Source organism: Melanerpes formicivorus, unplaced genomic scaffold (genome assembly GCF_026170545.1).
Source record: "Melanerpes formicivorus ecotype bairdi unplaced genomic scaffold, bMelFor1.0.p_v2 SCAF_93, whole genome shotgun sequence".
In the NCBI taxonomy this organism is placed as follows: Eukaryota; Metazoa; Chordata; class Aves; order Piciformes; family Picidae; genus Melanerpes; species Melanerpes formicivorus.
The window spans coordinates 721,858-741,880 of record NW_027142445.1 but is presented as its reverse complement, the minus strand read 5'-3'; the positions used below and the strand labels follow the sequence as shown (position 1 = coordinate 741,880).

Below are 20,023 nucleotides of genomic sequence, written 5' to 3'. Positions count from 1 at the left end.
GCCCAGGGAGGTGGCTGAGTCCCCACCCTGGAAGTGTTTCAGAGAGGCAGAGCTGTGGTACTGAGGGCCATGGTTGAGCCCCAGCTGTGGCAGAGTTAGGGAATGGTGGTTCTGGCTGAGCTTAGAGGCCTTTTGCAGCCCCTGTGGCTGGAGGCAGGGAGCCTGCTGTGGCTGGGCAGCTCTCTGCTGTTGTGTCACTGTGCCACCCCTCCGCTGGCAGGGGCCTAAGGGAAAGAGCCCAGGTGTTGTGTGTGGACAGAGGCCATCCCTGTGGGCTGGGAAATGAAAGCAACTGCAAATCCAGACCAGGTTTATTGTCAATTCAAGCTCAAACATCACAGCTCTGGGGTCACACTGACTGTCACACTGGTGGACAGCTGAACCGTTTCTAACCGTACAAAAGGTTGCTCCTGGGGCCTGTGCTTGGGTGGCAGTGGCTGGGAGCCACCTTTGCCCCTGCACCTTGGGGTTTTCCAGGAGTACAGCACCAAAGCATTTTGTGTGGAGGCCAAGCAGGCCAGCACCCAGCCTGCTGTTCACCTAACCCAGCTGCAGTATTGCATAGGTGAGCTGGAGAGTGGAGGGAGCCTGGAGAGCTTCATTCTCCCAGTTCCTGCAGTTGGGTTTGGGGAACTCCTCCCTGCGTGAGAGGTGACTGCAGGGTCAGGGCTGCAGGAGGAGCAAAGGGTTTGCCCTTCAAACACTGACAGAGGAGGTGAAAGTGGCTTTGTTGTCAGTGTGAAGTCCCCTCGAGGTGGCACTGGGGGGTGTAAGACAAGGCAGTGTGCCAGAGAGCTTCACCCTGCGTCTCCTTCCCCACGCCTGGCCCCTGGCCGTGTGTCCTCAGCCTGGCTCAGGACAAAGTCACTTTACAGCTTCTGGGGTCCCTCATGTCCAGTGCTGCTGCTGGGAGCCGGAGTGCTCTTCTCATCCTGCCCCAGCACCTTCTCCTTGGAGCACCAGTACAAGGTTTTTCCTGTGGTCCACAGCCTGCAGCCCAGCAGTCAGCGGTGGCCATGAAGGACCCTGGCCAGGCAGCTGCCTGCTCTCTGCCAGCTGTTTGGGTAGGGTCTGTGCTCACTTCTTGCACCGCAGCTCTCTTGCCGACAGGGTTTGCTGCTGGGGGCTGGTGGCCTTGCAGGAGGCTGGCAGGAGGCAGCTGCCGCGGGGGGGCTGGCAGGGGGCAGGGGGGCTCCCGCAGGGCAGAGGCGGCAGGGGGCGCTACTGGCTCTCCACCTGGTACTTGAGGACGTGCGAGTAGAAGCTGTGGTTGGCGTTCTCGTGCACCATCACGAACACCTCGCTGCAGCCCGCCGTGCTGCAGCTGCCCTCCCAGTAGCCTCTGTTGTGGGTGAGGGGGTAGCTGCCCTCGGCCTGCACCAGCACCTTGGCCACGCCCTGCATGCGCAGCCTGAAGCGCACGTTGCGGGCGGCCGGCAGCACCCCGGCCAGCGGCTCCAGCACCTCGTAGTCCTGCCCCCACTTGCTGTAGCTGAGGGGGAACGCCGGCCACCGCACCTCGGCGTTCAGGCAGCTCAGCAGGTAGTTGAAGACGTAGTCGTAGTTGCCGGGCTCCGACTTCTTCTTGGCGTAGAGCTTGAGGACGAAGCTGCCGGCGCGGGGCAGCTGCACCTTCAGCTCCAGCTGCGCGCCGCGCCGCACCGCCATGACGTGCTGCATGCCCAGCTCCTCGGGCAGGCTGCCCCCCTCGCCCTGCAGCGACGCCAGCACCAGCACGTCCCTGCCCAGCGTGAAGGTGAGCGAGCAGCGCCCGTCGTTAGTGTGCACCACGGGGCCGGGGTGCGAGGGCCGCAGGAAGCCCCGGCGCTCCGACAGCCAGCTGGGGCCCACGGGCTGCGGCAGCTCCCGCGGCAGCCGCAGCGCCGCGTCCACCGACCGGCACTCCACCAGGTACTCCAGCACGCACTGGTAGACGTCTCCCGAGCCCCTGGAGGGCTTGGCGAAGATCTGCAGCTTGTGGCTGCCTGTCTTCTGCGGGTAGATGTCCAGCTGCATGCCCTGCCTCTTCAGGGTCAGCAGCCCCTGCTGGGCCGTGCCCCGCAGCTTGAAGGTGAAGAGCATGGCTGGGCGGCAGTCCACCGACACCGAGGCCTTGCCATTGACTGTGGACACGGAACAGAAGCTACAGCCGGCTGCAGCCTCTCTGCCAGTGTGCACCCTTGCAGCCCCTCCGCCAACGTGCAGCTGGCTGCAGCCCCTCCACCAGCGTGCAGCCAGCTGCAGCCCCTCCGCCAGCGTGCACCCTTGCAGCCCCTCCGCCAGCGTGCAGCCAGCTGCAGCCCCTCCGCCAGCATGCACCCTTGCAGCCCCTCCGCCAGCATGCAGCCAGCTGCAGCCCCTCCGCCAGCATGCACCCTTGCAGCCCCTCCGCCAGCGTGCACCCTTGCAGCCCCTCCACCAGTGTGCAGCCAGCTGCAGCCCCTCCGCCAGCATGCACCCTTGCAGCCCCTCCGCCAGCGTGCAGCCAGCTGCAGCCCCTCCACCAGTGTGCAGCCAGCTGCAGCCCCTCCGCCAGCATACAGCCAGCTGCAGCCCCTCCACCAGTGTGCAGCCAGCTGCAGCCCCTCCGCCAGCGTGCACCCTTGCAGCCCCTCCGCCAGCATACAGCCAACTGCAGCCCCTCCGCCAGCGTGCACCCTTGCAGCCCCTCCGCTAGCGTACAGCCAGCTGCAGCCCCTCCGCCAGCATGCACCCTTGCAGCCCCTCCGCCAGCATGCAGCCAGCTGCAGCCCCTCCGCCAGCATGCACCCTTGCAGCCCCTCCGCCAGCGTACAGCCAACTGCAGCCCCTCCGCCAGCGTGCAGCCAGCTGCAGCCCCTCCGCCAGCATGCACCCTTGCAGCCCCTCCACCAGCGTGCAGCCAGCTGCAGCCCCTCCGCCAGCATGCACCCTTGCGGCCCCTCCACCAGCGTGCAGCCAGCTGCAGCCCCTCCGCCAGCATGCACCCTTGCAGCCCCTCCACCAGTGTACAGCCAGCTGCAGCCCCTCTGCCTGCATGCACCCTTGCAGCCCCTCCGCCAGTGTGCAGCCAGCTGCAGCCCCTCCGCCTGCGTGCAGCCTTGCAGCCCCTCTGCCTGCGTGCAGCCGGCTGCAGCCCCTCCGCCTGTGTGCAGACTTGCAGCCCCTCTGCCTGCGTGCAGCCTTGCAGCCCCTCTGCCTGTGTACAGAGCCTGCCCTGGGGATGCTGAGCTGTCCCAGAAGCTGCTGCTGCTCCAGCAGGGAGGTCAAGAGCTGCAGCTGGGAGGCCACAGCTGGCCAGCTGCTGGCCGTGTCCCTCAAAAGGGCTGAAGTGGAGAGAGGCCTTGGTGCTGGGGAGGGACATTTGCCCTGCTCTGATAACACTGAGCTGGAGCTCTAGGCCTGCAGCAGGGCTGTGTGAAAGGGAACTGAAGGTGGCATCAGCCTCTCTGCTCCAGAAGGGCTTAATTAGGTGTGATTAGAGTTGATTGCTAGGCCACTAGCTGGTCCAAGGAGCTTGAGAGAAAAGTGCAGGACCCCGCAGGACACAGGAGGTAGATAATCGACCTCCCTGGGAGCCTGTTCCCAAACAGCTCCGAGGAAACATCGAGCCCTGAAACATTGCTGCGGTTCAGTTGAACTCTGTGTCAATGGCCTCACAAATTAGCTGCTCACTTAAATCCCTGCAGCTCGTTTAGCCTCTGAGGAAGGCGAGTCACAGAGGGGTACCTGTTTGGATGACAGCTGTCGGGGGGTGCAGGGTGGTAGCTGTTTGGATGACAGCTGTCTGGGGGTGCAGGGTGGTAGCTGTTTGGGTGCCAGCTGTCTGGGGGTGCAGGGTGGTAGCTGTTTGGGTGCCAGCTGTTGGGGGATGCAGGGTGGTAGCTGTTTGGATTACAGCTGTCTGGGGGTGCAGGGTGGTAGCTGTTTGGGTGCCAGCTGTCTGAGGGTGCAGGGTGGTAGCTGTTTGGGTGCTAGCTGTCTGGGGGTGCAGGGTGGTAGCTGTTTGGGTGCCAGCTGTTGGGGGGTGCAGGAGGGTAGCTCTTTGGATGACAGCTGTCTGGGGGTGCAGGGTGGTAGCTGTTTGGGTGCAGGGTAGTCGCTGTTTGGGGGCCAGCTGTCTGGGGGTGCAGGGTGGTAGCTGTTTGGGGGCCAGCTGTCTGGGGGTGCAGGGTGGTAGCTGTTTGGATGACAGCTGTCTGGGGGTGCAGGGTGGTAGCTGTTTGGGGGCCAGCTGTCTGGGGGTGCAGGGTGGTAGCTGTTTGGGGGCCAGCTGTCTGGGGGTGCAGGGTGGTAGCTGTTTGGATGACAGCTGTCTGGGGGTGCAGGGTGGTAGCTGTTTGGGGGCCAGCTGTCTGGGGGTGCAGGGTGGTACCTGTTTGGATGACAGCTGTCTGGGGGTGTGCAGCCAGCAGGCCCAAGGTGTAGAAGTTGCTGTTGTGCAGAAGGTTGTTCTCAAAGTCCTTCAGGGTCAGGGCTGGCTTCAGAAGCTGCCAGTTGCTGTTGTCTGGGAAGTGATTGTTGATGAACAGGGCTGGGTGGGTCAGGAAGTAGAACTCATTGTACCTGGGAGGGATGAGAGCACAGTGAGTGGTGGCCAATGGTTCATCCTTCCCATGACTGTGGAGTGCTGCCTTCAGCAGGAGGAAGTTGGAGTGGTTTGGGCTGCTGGGAAACTGAGGTGGAGGTTGAAGTGCTCCTGGCAGACAAGGAACTAGAGCTTTGCTCTTCCAGGGCTAGCAGGATCACAGACTCACAGAATGGGTTGGGTTGGAAGGGGCCTCCAAAGGTCACCCAGTCCAGCCCCCCTGCAGTCAGCAGGGACATCCTCCACTAGGGCAGGGTGCTCAGAGCCTTACTGAGCTTGACCTTGAGTATCTCCAAGGATGGGGCCTCAGTTACCTTCCTGGGAGACACGTGGAGAGCTTTTGGATACCACCAGGGTATTGAATCTCCCCCTGCAGCCTTGGGCTCCTGAGGAAGGAGGTAGGCACTGCCTGTTGCCTGGAGGTGTGGAGGCTTCCTCAGCCAGGCAGCTAGAAGACAGGACTCAGGTGCCACCCAGCACTGCATGAGCTGAAGATGTGATAGCTTCAGGAGCTGTGCAGCCTGCTGCTCACCCCTCCAGGAAGCAGCACAGAGACCTTGCTCAGGGCCCCAGATCTTGCTGTGGGACATCAAATTTGTCACTAGTGTGCCAAACCCCTCAGCTGTCCTTCTGCCTTGGTGCTGTCCAGGGGAAAGGTTTTTACCTGAAGGTGAACTTGGTGAAAGAATCATCCACAGAGCCACTGCCCCAGGTGCTGTCAAGCAGATGCCACCTCCCATCCAGGTAGACAGCGTTCCAGGCATGGTCAGAGTCCCCTGTGAAGGTCTGCCCTGTCTTGTACCCATTCCCCTTGGAGTAGCCAAACAGCTTCATGCACTGGATGCCTGCAAGACTGGAAGCAAACAATGAGATGCAGCAGGGACTTGTGTGGAACACCTCTCAGCACACCCTGCTGAGAGGGCACAGAGGAGCAAGCTCTGCAGAGCATCAGTCTTGGGGTCAGGTGGATCAGCTCCATCAGCTCCTCAGTGGCCTTCTTGTAGCTGAGTGCCAGGGGAGCTAAGGGAGTTCAGTGTCTGAGTGTGCCTAGAGCCATGGCTTGGAACTGGAGCAGGGCAGAGTTAGGTTGGACCCCAGGAGGAAGTTCTGCACAGGGAGGCTGGGGAGACACTGGCACAGGCTGCCCAGGGAGGGGGCTGAGGCTCCATCCCTGCAGCCATCCAAGCTCAGCCTGGCTGTGTCCCTGGGCAGCCTGCTCCAGCTGGAGCTGTGCCTGGGGCTGCAGGGGTTGGACAGGATGCCCTTGGAGGCTCCCTTCCAGCCCAATGCAATCTGTGATCTGTGACAGCTGAGGAGGTGCTCCCTGGGAGAACACCTTCCAAGCCTTGCTCTTGGAGTCCACCATTGCTCTCTGGAGTTAGGAAGTCCCTTCCAGCGCTGTGCCACTGAGTGGTTGGGTCCAGAGTTCTGCATGAGGCTGGTCCCAGACCTGCCAGGCACCTTCCTTGCATTCACCTACTGCCTTAAGCCAAACTGCTGCATGCTGCTGGGAGAGTTGACATTCATGGAGTCATAGAATGGTTTGGGCTGGAAGGGATCTTGAAGACCATCCAGTTCCAACCCCCTGCCATGGGCTTCCCCTTAGACCAGGTTGCTCAAGGCCCCATCCAACCTGGCCTTGAACACCTCCAGGGAGGGGGCAGCCACAGCCTGTTCCAGTGTCTCCCCACCCTCACTGTCAGGAATTTTCTCCTCATCCTCACTGTGCTGCTTGAGGGTTTCCTTGGGCAGTGGCCTCAGTGGTGATGAACCTTGAGAGTGAGTGCAGCAAACAGAGCAGCAAGTGTGACGCAGTGCTCCTGGGGTGTGCTGCAGCGAAGGGGAGAGGACATCTCCAGAGGGTCTGGGGAAAGCTCCTTCTGAGGCAGTGCCTCTGTCTTGCATGGGAGCAGGCTGGAAACAACCCTGCTCTGGTGGAAGTCTTGCCATGCTTTTAACCTTCACTTGCAGCTCCTCAAAGGAGGACCCTGGCTGCCTCTAACTGAATTAGCTGAGTGCTCTCAGCTGCCATTATGGTAATGCAGTGGAGCTCAGCAGATGGCACAATGCAAATGATGCTGGGCAGGGGGGTGGAGGAGCAGAGGAAGCAACAAAATTGACCTTCCTAGGACTTGCTGGTGTTCCACAGTGTGGTTTGAAAGCTAAAGCTTCTTGTCCTGCTTGAGGCCACATCAGGCAGTGCAAAGACAGCCAGCAAAGGCAGGGGGTGCAGTGGCTGTGAGCTGCCCCTGCCCTCGGGAGTGCTGAGCCTCATTTACCTGCACATGTGCTCGAAGAGCCCTGCGTACCCCTCACAGGTGCCCTTCCCTGCCTGAAGCACGTCCAGGGGCCTGCTGGCCAGCTGGCTCTTGTTGTGGTAGCCCACGACGTCGTATTCTGGGGAGGGAACACAGAGAGGAGCTGATGCCACAGCCCAGGGCAGCAGCTGGGCTTGGGGCTCAGCTCCGACGGTGCCCGGCAGGGAGGGCAGCCACGGTGCTGCGCAGGGCTGCCCTGGGTGGCTGGAGGGCAGAGGGACCAGGCCCACAGTATCACAGTGTAACTAAGGTTGGAAGAGACCTCGAGGATCATCGAGTCCAACCTGTCACCACAGACCTCATGACTAGACCATGGCACCAAGTGCCACATCCAATCCCCTCTTGAACACCTCCAGGGATGGGGACTCCACCACCTCCCTGGGCAGCACATTCCAATGATGAACGACTCGCTCGGTGAAGAACTTTCTCCTCACCTCGAGTCTAAACCTCTCTCCTCACCACTTGTCCTCAGCTAAGGATGAGATCCAGCAGTTGAATCCAGATGGGAGGAAAGCTCTGCTTTTGAAGAGGAGCTGAGGCTGCACAGGGAGTGCCCTACACCAGGGGAGCCACAGCTGGAGAGCTGCCAGGGACCAGGGAGCTCTGCACTGCAAACAGCCACTGAGCTGCTGGGGGTGGAGAAGACCTCAGAGATCGTCCAGTCCCCAAGGCTGGGGCTAACTGTGGCCCTCAGCACCACATCTGCCTCTCAGAAACACCTCCAGGGCCTGGGGTCTCAGCCACCCCCCTGGGCAGCCTGGGCCAGGCTTGGAGAACCCTTTCAGTGAAGAATTTTCTTCTAATCTCCAACCTAAACCTTCCCTGCTGCAGCCTGAGGTCATTTCCTCTCCTATCATTTGCTCGCAGAGAGGGTGTAGCCTCCTCTCAGGGAGCTGCAGAGAGCAATGAGGTCTCTCTCAGCCTCCTCTTCTCCAGGCTGAACACCCCCAGCTCCCTCAGCTGCTCCTCCCCAGCCCTGCTCTCCAGACCCTTCCCCAGCTTTGTTGCCCTTCTCTGGCCCTGCTCCAGCTCCTCAGTGTCCTTGGAGTGAGGGCTCCAGAGCTGAGCCAGAGCCTGAAAGGGTTCTCAAATCTCTGCCTGTTTCAAACACTGCCAGCATGAACTCCAGCAGCCTGAAGGATTCCAGCTCCTGTTACCCCCAAGGGAGCCCTCTGAGCTTTGTGTGCTCTTTACACCAAGTGCTGTGGAATACACCTGGGAAGGAGCCTGGTGGGGAGTGCCTGGCAGGATGTGGTGCAGGTGAGTCCTGGGTAGCTGAAGATAGGAAACCTTCATTGAGTGGAGGGCTGCACAGCAGAGCTGCTTCAGCTGGGGCTTGAGGAACTGCTCTGGAAGGTTAATTCAATACTGACCAACCTTGCTCATGGCCACAACCTCTTCCTTAAGACAGAAATAGATTTTTCTGACAAAGCCCTGAGCAATGCTGTGTCAGCTGCTGTAATGCTGTGGAAGGGGAAAATCAGCTGGCAGCAGGCAGTGTCTGTGCTTGGATCAAGTGCTGCAACTGCTGCTCTTGTGTGAGAGCCTCAGCTGCTCCCAGCTGGCTGCAGGGGAGAGCTGCTGATCCTCACCTGGGCTGTCCCAGGGCCACCAGCAAAGCTGCAGAGCGCTGGGAGAGGTCTGGACCAGGGCAGGGATTGTCCCCCTGGACTGGGCACTGGTGAGGCCACTCCTCAAACACTGGGTTCAGCTCTGGGGCCCTCACTCCAAGAAGGACACTGAGGGGCCAGAGCAGGTCCAGAGGGCAACAGAGCTGCTTGAGGGCTCCCTGTGGTACCTACACTGTGCCAAGACCCTCCCAGAGCAAAGGCACCAGCATGGAGGGGCTGCTGGGGAGGGCTGCGTGGGGGAGCGGGGGAGATGGAAGTGGTGGTGCTGCAGGGCTCTGAATGTGACAGCTAAGCCTTGGCAGCCTGGCTCCGTGCTTCAGCTGCTTGGGGCTTACAGCTTTGGATGATTTGGGCACAAAGGGCAGATTCACACCCAGGTTTAGAGTGGAGATGAGGAAAATGTCCTTACAGAGAGTTGTCAGGGGCTGGCAGAGGCTGCCCAGGGAGGTGGTGCAGTCCCCATCCCTGGAGGGGGTCAAGAGCCTGTGGCCATGGCAGCTGGAGCCATGGTCTGGTGGCCACCGTGGGGTTGGGTTGCTGGTTGGGCTGGATGGTCTCAGGAGGCTTTTCCAAGCCAAGCAGCTCTGTGGTTCATGAAATAATGCACAGAAGGGCTGCAGGGCCTGGGCTGTGCCAGCAGAGATGGTGAGAGAGCCTCAGAGCCCATCTCTGGATAAACACAGCCAGAAAGCCTCCCTCCCACCCCCAGGAGAGGCAGGAGACTGCCACAGCAGCGTGCCAGGGGTGCCAGCAGTGCCAGCAGCAGCCTGCAGGCCTCGACCCACCTATGTGGTGGCAAATCCACATCCAGATGGCTCGGACCTTCTCCAGGTCGCTGCGGGCTTGCTTCAGCAGGGCTCTCACTAGCTCCTCCACGCTGCTCTTCACATCCACCTGTTGGTGAGGAGGCAGCACTGAGCGCTGCTGCAGAGGTCGCCGGGGTAGGTCTCCTTTCCTCCCTGCCTCCTCCTTCTTCTACAGCCACTGAGACCCCTTCTAGCAGGAGGCTGCTGGCCCCAGCCTCACCAGCCTCCAGGGGCACAAAGCTCCATGCTCTGAGCGTGCTTTATCCGGTCAGAGTTTCCCTCCTGGAGTGGGATCTCTGTTGCTGGTGGCTTCCCACTTGTTTAGGAGCCTTTGAGGCTCTTGCCCTGACAGCTCGGGCTGGGTGCTGGCAGCCAGGTTTCCAGGCCCATCCCTGCAGGGGAGCTGACAGAGGCCAAAGCAAGACTTACTTTTAATGCATAGGCATCCAGCTTCTCAAGTTGCTGCAGATCCACTGGCAGGGATTTCAAAGAGGATCTGTCCCATGGATATGCTGGGGAGAAAGGAGCTGTCATTGTCTCGGTGGGGGGCAGCTTTTCCTGGCTGCCCCCTGGAGCAGGGGCACGCTGCAGGGCTCCTGCCTGCCCTGCAGAGGCATCCCTCGGCGGCTGCCCGGGGAGCAGAGGGCACCAGCGCTGTCGGGGAAGGTCCCTGCCGGCTGCCTGGAAAGCAGGAGCCGTGCTGTCTGGTCTGGTTTAATCTGGGCAGTGCCTCCCAGGCCCTGTCCAGCAGCACAGAAAATCCCAGGATATTAGCTGGAGGTGCAGGAGATCATGCAGGGGTTAGAAGGGAAAATCTGAGCTCTGGAAGCCCTGGCAAGAGCAGGACTGGAAAACGAACCCAGCAAGGAGCTGGATGTCTCCAGCAGTGGTGCTGGGAGGGTGAGTTCTGCATGGGAAAGGGTCCTGCAGGAACTGCAGCAGCTGGGAGGTGATGGGAAGCAGTCCGTGGAGCTGCAGCTGCTGTGCCTTACCCCTCTGCCTTGCGTCTCCGTGCTGTGAGTGAAGGGTTAATAACGGGCCGGGTACCGCCGGAGGCAGCCTCCGGAGGAGCTGGCACAGCTCGGTCCCAGCCCTGAGCCAGCCGAGAGCTGCAGCTGGAGCTGCACCCAGCGGGGTTGGGGACAGCTCCCTGCCCCGGCTGCTCAGAGAGAACTGAGCTCTGTCCCTGCCACAGCCACTCGGGGCTGGGGAGGCTCTTCTGCTGCCTCTGGCTTTGTTATCTCGCTGGAAAGAAGGGAGATCACAAAGTGGAAATGCTGCTGTGAGACTGCTGGGTGCAGGGAGAGGCAAACCGAGGCTGCTGCAGGGAGCTGGCACACAGGGAAGGGCCCTGGCTGCACATGGGGTGCGGAGGCTTTGCCAGGCTGCGCTCTGGCTCATTGTCAGCCTTGCCAAGTGAGCAAGGTGTCCCCCACAGCCTGCTCAGGGGGAGCAGAAACCATTGGGGATCTGAGGGGGTTCTGTGCTAGCTGGGAAGCAGCAGTGTTCCTGAAACCTGTATTTATCTCCTGCCTCCTGCATCTACCCCAAACTAGCTCTGGCCCCTTTCCTGGAAGCCTCATCCCACTGGGGAGGTGGCCAGAAGGTCTCTTCCTGACTTGCAAAAGCATCCAGTCCAGCCACCCTCCAGCTCTGCCAAGGCTGGGGCTGACCATGGCCCTCAGCACCACAGCTCTGCCTCCTTCAAACCTCTCCAGGGGTGGGCACTCAGACACCTCCCTGAGCAGTCTGTGCCAGGCTTGGAGAAACCCTTCCAGGGAAGAAGTTTCTCCTAATCTCCAACCTAAGCCTCCCCTGGCACAATTTCAGGCCATTTCCTCTCCTCCTCTCACCAGAGACTCGGGAGAGGACAGTAACCCCCAGCTGGCTGCAGCCTCCTCTCAGGGAGCTGCAGAGAGCAATGAGGTCTCCCTCAGCCTCCTCTTCTCCAGGCTGAACACCCCTAGTTCCCTCAGCTGCTCCTCCTACCCCAAATTCCCCCCCCCCCCCCCAGCCTCATTGCCCTTCTCTGGACACCTTCCAGCCCGGGATGTCTTTCCTGTCCTGTGGCCCCCAGCAGTGCCCCCCGTGCTCAAGCTGTGGCCTTTCCAGGCTCCCAGTTAAACCCTTTGCCCCTGTGCTCCAGTCTGGGCTTGCAGCGGGGTGAGCCCTGCTTCTAGGGCTGACTCCAGGCTTTCCTCTCTGGGGCTGCCCTGGCTTGTGCCCCACCATGCCAGCAGCGTGGGCAGGGGGCAGCTGGCACTTACCATGCAGGTCCTTTCCTCCCGGTGGCCGCGGAGCCTCGGTCGTTCGGAAGCCTGGCAAAGCGGGGAGAGCAGAGGCGGGGGTGAGGTGAGCAGCTCTTGGCAGGAGTGAACAAAAGACAAAGAAGTGATTCTGGGCAGCAGGACTGGGTGGAAAAGGCTGGCACTGAGGCTTGGCTTTGCCCATTGCCTTGCATTTGGACATGGGTGTCACACCCTTTGGAACCTTGGTGCCAAGCAAAGAGGGCTTAGGCAAAGCTGCTTGGACTGCAGAGCCTTCTAAGCGCCCTCCCTGAGTGCTGGGGCTCTGCAGGGGCCACATTCCCCAGCAGTCAGGCATCTCTTGTTCTAGCCTGAGGGCTGGGGACACCTAACCCCTGCCCACCATGTGGCCAAACCCCCCAGGCATGGAAGAAGAGAGAACTGAGCTCCAGAGCCATTAGATGCTAACCCTGCAGAGACCTCTGCAGCAGCTGGAGGATTTCTGAGGAGAGCTGCAGCCCCCAGACTGTCACCAGCCACCTTAGCCCAGGGCTGGGGGAAGAGGAGACCTCCCCCTGCCCCAGGAGCTGAAGGATTTTCCACCCCAAGCCCCAGGCAAGGGCAGAGTGCAGCAGCATCTGCCTGGCAGGGAGAGTGAGCAGAGCTGGTGGCATCCTCTCCAGAGCCTTGAGCCCCTGGAGGGAGGAGGGAGCCCGGGAGCATCCTCCTGGCCAGGGGCTGGGGACAGGCTGTGGCAGAGTAGTGTCTCACCTTTGTCATCCTGACTGCTCAGGCTGGGCAGCTTCCTGGGACCTGCAACAACCCCAGCATGGTTAGGGACATCACCCCCACCCCTGCCTGGGCTCCAGGGCGGCAGCATCTCCTCCAGCTCCTGGGCTTCTTCCCTTCCCTACTTCTGCAAAGGGAGGGATGTGGCAGCTCACCCCTCCCCATCTTGGCCCACACTGCCAGGGTTTCAAGCCCAGGCTGTACCTTTTCCAAAGGAGAGTTTCTTAAAGAGTTGTGGAGGGCTGTCCTTGGGATGGATCTCCACTGTCACTTGGGTTCCTGCAAGGAACAGTGAAGAGGATCCTTGAGAAAGGGGAAAGGAAGCAGAATGGGGAGCAGAAGGGCAGGGGGTGCCTGCCAAGGCATTGCAAAAGCAGCAGCAGCAGCCCTGCTGAGTGCAAAGGAAGCAGGGTTCTTGGGTTTCTGGGAAAAAAAATAGAGCCTTTAGACCAAGTGTGCAGCAGAAGGCCTGGGGGCAGCTCCAGCATCAGTTGGAACTCTCCACGACCAAAGGGCAGCTTGGTATAGCCTAGGAGGTGACAGCAGCTCAGAAACAGAGCAGAGGTCCTCAGCAAGGGCTGAGTGGCAGCTGAGCTTTGTCACCACAAGCTGTGGCTCCTGAAGGAGCTCAGCCAGCAGAGAGTCTCTTCCTTGCACTGCTGGTTCCTGGAACCAAGCAGGAAAAGGCTCAGAGCTGTGCCAGTGCCCTGACTTGTGCCAGTGACAGCCTTGGCGAGGCCATTGCCAGGGAGAGGCAGTGGGCTGGCAGAGCTGGTGTGGACCAGGTGTGCCACAGGACTTGTGCTCTGCAGGCTGTGGTGCTCCAGCACAGCCCCACGTGGGAGCCTGCAAGGGTCTTGGGTTTAAAGGTTCATAGAGAGGAGGGCAGGGAGAAAGATTTGAGGAGCACCTCAGGAGAATGAGCTGAGCTGAGCTGAGCTGGTGGAAGGAGGTTGCCCTGTGGGCAACCATTTCAGAGGCTCTGCAACCACCAAAGTTTCCTGGAGGAGCTCAGTGTGCTGCTGGCTGCCCAGCTGGGATCACAGAGGTTGCTTTGGAGCCTGAAGGTCAAGCAGTTGATGCACCTTGGGGCTGCCATCCTCTCGCCCTGGCTGCCTCCTGCAGTCATACCCAGAGCCTCCTGGCACTTGGGGGCTTCCCCTGGAACCAGATCTTGGGGCCAGCTAATCAGGTAGGAATCTGCACTCTCATCAGAGAGGAAGCTTTCCACAGCTTTAAAACTTGAACAAAGTTTTCTCCCCAGTGCAGCCAAGTTTGCTGTGCTTTAGGGGCCAGGAGCAGAGGGCAAGAGAACCTGGGGAGGTGTGAAGTGGCTTTGAGCTGCAGAGCCTGGCTCCAGCACTGGGGGAGGTGGGGGGGGTGGCAGGGAGCAGGGTGCCAGGAGCAGAGGTGCCTGCTGGATTTTGTCCCTGAGCTGGAAGGAAGGCTGCAGCTGGTTGCCAAAGGGATGGCTCTGTGCTGACAGGCTGAGTGCCTGCAGGTTTTGATATTTTTAGGAGTCCCTTTTTTGTTTCTCAAGATGAGGCTGGGAGAGTTGGGGCTGCTCAGCCTGGAGGAGAGAAGGCTCCAGGGAGGCCTCAGAGCTGCATTTCAGTATCTGCAGGGGAGCTGCAGGCAGGCTGGGGAGGGACTGTGCAGAAGGGGCTGTGGGGACAGGACCAGGGGCAGTGGTTTGGAACTGGAGCAGGGCAGGGTCAGGTTGGACACCAGGAGGAAGTTCTGCACAGGGAGGCTGGGGAGACACTGGCACAGGCTGCCCAGGCTCCATCCCTGCAGCCATCCAAGCTCAGCCTGGCTGTGTCCCTGGGCAGCCTGCTCCAGCTGGAGCTGTGCCTGGGGCTGCAGGGGTTGGACAGGATGCCCTTGGAAGGTCCCCTCCAGCCCAGTGCATGCTGTCAAACTCTGTCATTGGCAGGAGTCTCCACCTCTGGGGACATTCAGAATGCCCTTGGACAGGTTCATGTGTGAGCTGCTTTAGGTCACCCTGCCTTGCAGGGGGGTTGGGCTCTGATCTCCAGAGGTCCCTACCAAGCCCTCTCATTTTGTATATTCCTGGCATGCTTCCTGATGCCATGTCCTGGTGGGCAGGGGGATGGTGGGAGCCCAGCTGCTCCAGGACCGAGCTCCAATGCTTCCACACTGAAAGGCTCCAGGCTCCCCTGGCATTCTGAATTCTTCACGCTCAAGGTTACCACATAATTAAGGTGTGGGTTTGGAAATCTCTTTTAGGGTGTGCTGAGGTTATTCTGTTGTGGAAGAAAATGAAGTGGGAGCTCCTTGAAGGCCTGCTCTGAAGAACCACTGTGCCCTGGGTCACCACTTACCTTTGCTGGAGTATGGAGTCACAGCTTGTGGCTGCTTGCAGGGCTCCTTGCAGACTTGCTGGCCTGGTGGCACAAAGGAAAACATCTCAGTGCCTGGCACAGAGGGGGATTAAACCTGAGCCTTCCCTCAGCAGTGAGTCAGGACTGACACAAAATCCTGACCCCCTTCTCTAGCTTTGAAGCTCACAGCTGCCCATGGTCCAGGGCTCCTATCCAGCACAGTACTGAGCGCAGCTGTGGCTTGTGTGTGCTGCTGGTGCTTGGACTGAGGAAGCAAAGCTCCTCTCTGGTACAGCCAGGATCCACTGTGTGTACCATCACCTGTTGCCTTGCTGTGCCTCTGCCCCTGCCTTTCTTTGCTAGACACAAGGTCAGGATGCTGTGATTCCCTTGCTCAGGAGCTAGCTGCTCTGGCAGCCAGGGGTGAGCTCTTCAGATATTTGCTCTGGCAGCCAGGGGTGAGCTCTTCAGATGTTTGCTCTGGCAGCCAGGGGTGAGCTCTTCAGATGTTCATTCAGAGCTGGTTCAGGGCAGAGCAGCCAGGAACCAGCAGGGGAACACTCAGGACAAGCAGCCACATCCTTCCTGGAGCAACCACAGCTGCCTTGCTCTCAGCAGTCTCTGAGTGGGGAGAGGTGGAGAAAGGACTCATGGACAGGTAGGCTGAAACCCGAAGGATTCTTGTGCACCCCAGCCCCTGCTGCAGCTGGGTGAGTGCTGGGCAAGTCTCTGGAAGCTCTGCACGGTTTGGGGAAGTGCATTTCCCCTGCCATCAGCTGGCTGTGGAACGTGAGAGCTCTGTGCACCTGGAACAGGAGCAAGCCTCCTGGCGGCTTGCAGGAGAAGCCCCTGCAGGTGGCTGTGCCTGGACTTCACAGTGCCACCAGCGTGCATCCAGGTCACAGAGGAGAGCATGGAGGGGATGCTCCCCATGGCACAGGGCCCAAGGCTCCTCACCTGTCCCCACTGGAGCCCCACAAAGGGCTGGCTTGTTTCAGAGAGGCACAGCTGGGTGCCAAAAGCTTGCAGATGGGCTGTGTGTGCCGTGGTTAGTTGATCCCTAGAGTCAGGAGTGACATACCTTGGAGGTCTCTCCCCTGAGGTGACTGTGAGCTGCTGTTTCCATTTCCATCATCCTGCAAACCTACAAAGTATAAAGCTGAGATTGGCAGGCTGGCCTGGAGGGAGGTTCTGGCACTGCCTAGAGGCTGAGCACCCCAAAGCCTCTCACACAACATTCCAGCTGAACACAGACATCACTGGGATCCACCTGCCAGTCCCACCTGCAGCGTCCATTGCAGCCCCTGATGCTAGAGTATGAAATACCAGGAGGAGGAAAGTGCAACAGTCCAGGTCTCAGCTGCTTTGGGTGGATGCTGAGGCTGTGAGCAGAGCTCCTGTGCTAGCTTGGCCTGCCCTCCTTAGTCTGGGACTGGCTGGCTGAAAGCCTAGGCTTTAGCCAAGGTTTTAGAGCAGGAGAGTTCCTTTCTCTACTGCCACCTCTGCAAGGGGAGCCCCCTTACAGCTGCAAGCACAGCCTTAGCTTTGTGGAAGATCCCTTGAAGGGCCAGGGAGACTATCCCCAACTGCAGCTATAAATGGCTCAGGGTAGTCACCCTGGGAGACAAAGCCCAGACACACCTCAAACAAAACAGCTCTGCCCCTGCCCTCCGCTGTAGTAGTGGCTGCTCAGCTGCAGCTGCCGAGCTCTGCCCCTGCTGCCCTTGCACAGCTCAGCCTGTGGAGGCACCTCGGGGCCGCTGCAGGGCACAGCAAAGTGCAAACCTGGTGAAGCAGGGCAGGCACCTTGGGTTCCTACAGGAGAAGTTTGAAGGCTGAGGTTTTGCAGCATGTCTGCAAAGTAGGAAGAGGGGAAAGAGAGTGGAGGGCAAAAGCCCAAACCCTGCTTGAAAGCTGTGGCTTCTCTGCAGCTCCCTGCGAGGAGGCTGGAGCCAGTGACAAGTGACAGGATGAGAGGAGGTTGAGGTTGGACATCAGAAGAAACTTCTTCCCTGGAAGGGCTCTCAGAGCCTGGCACAGGCTGCCCAGGCCGAGTCCCCATCCCTGGAGGTATTTCCAAGAGGCAGAGCTGTGGTGCTGAGGGACAGGGTTTAGCCCCAGCCTTGGCAGAGTTAGGGGACGGCTGGAGTGGATGCTGTTCAAGGTCTTCTCCAGCCCGTGCACCTCTCCGGGTGTCTCCCGGGCAGCCGGCGCCGCACCTGCAGCCCTCCCCTCCCTCCCACCGACGGCAGCTGGACGTTACCTGGGCTCTGGCTGCCATCCGTCTGCCCCTCTCTCGGCCCTTTCTGCTTGCTGGCTGCCTCTTCGGGGTGGACAATGAGCAGCAAATTGATCGATACTGCACTGGGATCTGCCTTAAAGTCCATGGTACCCATCAGAGCAGGGCCGGGGCAGGGGTCCCGCCGCAGAGCCGCCGTTGCGAGCCGCGGTGTCTGTTTGCCCCCGGGCAGCACAGCCGCGCTCCCTGCCCAGCCGCAGCCCCGGCGGCCGGCCCTGCCAGCTGCACCATCGGTGCCCTGCCAACGCCGACCCTAATGAAGAGGTTACCAGTCACCTTCGGAGGGAAATGGCAGGAGGGCTCCGTTTCCTAAAGCAGAGGAAGGAGCTGTGCCCCGCAGAGGGGTTCTGGTTTCAGAGCGTGCCCCCAGCTCCCCCTCCCCTCCGCTGCCCTTTTTGGCTTCAGCCACTTGTCCGCACTCAAATCCCCCGGCAGCTCTGTGCTGGGGGGAGGGGGGGATTTGCTTCCCAGCGCTGGCAGAAATCCTTAAAAGGCTTTCTCCTCTGATCCTCTCCTCCGGCACAAACTTTAAGGATGCTTAGGAGTATAAATAATAACAATAGCTGCTGGCGGAGGAGGACAGCAGCTGCGGCGGAGGGAAGGGGGCTAGGGGCAGCGGGGAGGCTGCGGCTCTGCAGGGCTGCTCGGCAGGCGAAGCGGCAGCAGCGCAGGGAGCCGCAGGGTGCGAGCCAGGCTGTCCCGAAGGACCCCACACAAAGATAAAGCAGCCTGGCCGTGCCCACGGCAGAGTGTCCTTGCCCACGGCAGCCTGTCCGTGCCCACAGCAGCCTGCCCGTGCCCACGGCAGCATGCCAGCTGCGCCCCCGGGGGCAGCTGGAGCCTGCTAATCAGTAAAGGAAGCGCTGTGCAGCCCCCCAGCTTTCTAGAAACTGTAAGACAGGGCACAAGAAAAGTTACAGTGTGGGTAGCAACTGGGCTCAGCTGGTCCCAGCAGCTTGCAGAAGGGGCTGGCAGGGAGGCAGGTTCTAATTTTACCGCTGGCCCTCAGCCTGCCCGAGCTGCCAGCCCTGCCCGGCTTGGCTGGTGGTCCTGGGGGAGCGATGGCACCTGTGGGCTCAAGGACTCTCTGGCGGTGTTAGGAAGGGCTGCGGGGGCATGGGAGGCCCCTGGCAGGCAGGGGTGGGAGCTGGGCGCAGGCAAGGTGCCTTTCTGTGGGTGTCACAGGTGCTTCTTGGGCGGCAGTGTGGGCACTCGGGGCTCTGCTGTCTGTGGGCTGGGCGAGTTGTCGCCCTGGATCCGCAGCAGGAGCTGGTCCTGCCGCCTGGTGTCAGGTTCCTGGTGTTTGCAGACACTGGTTTTCCCCTGGATCTCTATATAAATCCTGTCCTCTCCCCATCCCCTGCCCCTTTTCTGCTCCTGATCCCCTTCCAGAGCAGGGACAGACGATACAGCCCTGCGCTCGCCTGCAAATCCAGCCCTAAGCAGCTCCTCAGCACATCCAGAAATAGTGGTTGTGGTTGTGGGGGATCCTCCTCCACCCAGCTTTGGTGCTGCACCTTTGCATGGTGCTGCACCTTTGCATGGTGCTGCACCCTCTGTGACACCCTGTGTGGTGCCTGCAGCATCCCTGCCAAGAGGGAGCATCAGGGCTGGAGCATTGCAACCAACACCCATCAAGGCAGCAGGGGTCCTGTGCTGGGGACGGAGAATATTGCTGGGGGGGTGCACGGTGGAGGTTTTGCTCTTTGGGTCATGGATTGGAGTGGTTTTGGGGTCAGGTGTCCCTGGTTGTGCTCTGGCTGTGAGGAGGTAGCTGAAGGTGGTTCAGCCTGAGGAGGAGCAGGCAAAGGACAGATGCCTGCTGCGACATGCTGGGCTCTGCCAGGCAGACTTTCCAAGCCATCTGGGGCTTGCCTGTCTCCAGCTCAGGTCCCTGAGATTTATGGCTGCAGTGACTTTCTAATCACAGTTTGACCATCTGCCTGGTGGCCTTTAGCACCCCCCTCTCACCTGTCACCCAGCCCCCCGGTGAGGAGCACCCTTTCCTCTCCATGGCCCCAGCTCTGAGCTGCAGCCCTCGCTCTGGCAGGTCCCTTCCCCTTCCCAAATGGCACAGTCTGATCTCCTGAGCTGCTCATCAGCACAGCTGAATCCTGTTCTGGTCCTGCACTGCCAGCCCACTTCACTCTGCTGCTTCCCATCAGCAGTGATTTGCCTACAGGTCCTGGCTGTGCCCCTTGCTGCCTCTCCAGGTCTGCTCTTAACCTTCTTCCTCCAGGTGGTTCCTGCACCTCCAGCTCCAGGAAGAGGAAGACTCAGTGACAGGAAGAAAAACCAAATCACCACAGAGTCATCACAGAGTGCCAGGTTCAAAAGGACCTCTAGGTCAAACCTGTCTAGGTGGGATGAGGCCTTGAGCAGCCTGGATTGGTGGGAGGGGTCCCTGCCCGTGGCAAGGGGTGGAACTGGATGAGCTTTGAGGCCCCTTCCAACCCAACCCGTCCTGTGAATCTGTGAGCCTGCTGGGAGGGCATCCAGGACCTCCCTGGGCAGCCTGTTCCAGCATCTCCCCACCCTCTGCAGGCAGTTTCTGCACCCTAGGCACAGTGCTCACAGGCAGAAGGGAGGTCCTGGGTGCTGTCGGGGGGGGGGGGCTTTTGCATTTCCTTTGCTCCTGTTCCTTGGTGACTGTGTTTTGGGGTGGGGGTCTTTTAATCCCAACCAAAGGATGCCTTGAGATGGGAAAGGGAAATTTGTAGCCATGGTTAGCTGGCAGTGCCACCAGCATGGAGGTGGAGGCTTTGCGGGGGTGGGTGCTGCCACCTCCCCCTGCAGCAGCTTTGGCTGAGGGGTTCCCAGGGCCCTGTGATTTCTCCTGCTTTGAAAGGCTCAGCCGAGCCCCAGGGAGAGGAATGAGTGGCCAGAGAACAAGAGGAGCCATCAGGGGAGATGATTGCCTCTATTTACCGCGGGCTGGGGGAGAGCCCACACCAGGGTAGAGCAGGAATTAGGTTACTGGGATCCCGTTGGGCTGCAAGGGAAATTGCAGGCTGCCTTCCCC

At 60.3% G+C, this 20,023-nt stretch overlaps 1 protein-coding gene across 2 annotated transcripts; it reads right to left on the bottom strand.

Annotated features, from left to right (window-relative positions):
* Nucleotides 1-305: 305 nt before the first annotated feature.
* On the bottom strand, nucleotides 306-17,310 carry KY (kyphoscoliosis peptidase). Of its 2 annotated transcripts, XM_068165830.1 has the most exons (12): nucleotides 16,966-17,310; nucleotides 15,784-15,846; nucleotides 14,703-14,765; nucleotides 12,562-12,636; nucleotides 12,340-12,381; nucleotides 11,590-11,640; nucleotides 9,752-9,834; nucleotides 9,302-9,410; nucleotides 6,847-6,964; nucleotides 5,232-5,420; nucleotides 4,355-4,545; nucleotides 306-2,123 (listed from the first exon to the last, which is right to left on the bottom strand). In XM_068165830.1, the coding sequence occupies exons 1-12, from the start codon at nucleotides 17,096-17,098 to the stop codon at nucleotides 1,222-1,224; spliced, it is 2,019 nt and encodes a 672-aa protein (XP_068021931.1). In that variant the 5' UTR covers nucleotides 17,099-17,310; the 3' UTR covers nucleotides 306-1,221. The 2 variants fall into 2 exon arrangements, with proteins under 2 accessions (XP_068021931.1, XP_068021933.1); XM_068165832.1 differs by lacking the exon at nucleotides 12,340-12,381.
* Nucleotides 17,311-20,023: the final 2,713 nt, after the last annotated feature.

Excerpts from the sequence above, each read along its gene's own strand:
- KY (XM_068165830.1), bottom strand. The coding sequence starts at position 17,098 with ATGGGTACCATGGACTTTAAGGCAGATCCCAGTGCAGTATCGATCAAT. Across the intron at positions 11,641-12,339 it reads GAGCAGTCAGGATGACAAAG|GCTTCCGAACGACCGAGGCT; the intron begins GTGAGACACTAC and ends CCGCTTTGCCAG. Across the intron at positions 2,124-4,354 it reads GACAGCTGTCATCCAAACAG|TCAATGGCAAGGCCTCGGTG; the intron begins GTACCACCCTGC and ends CCGTGTCCACAG.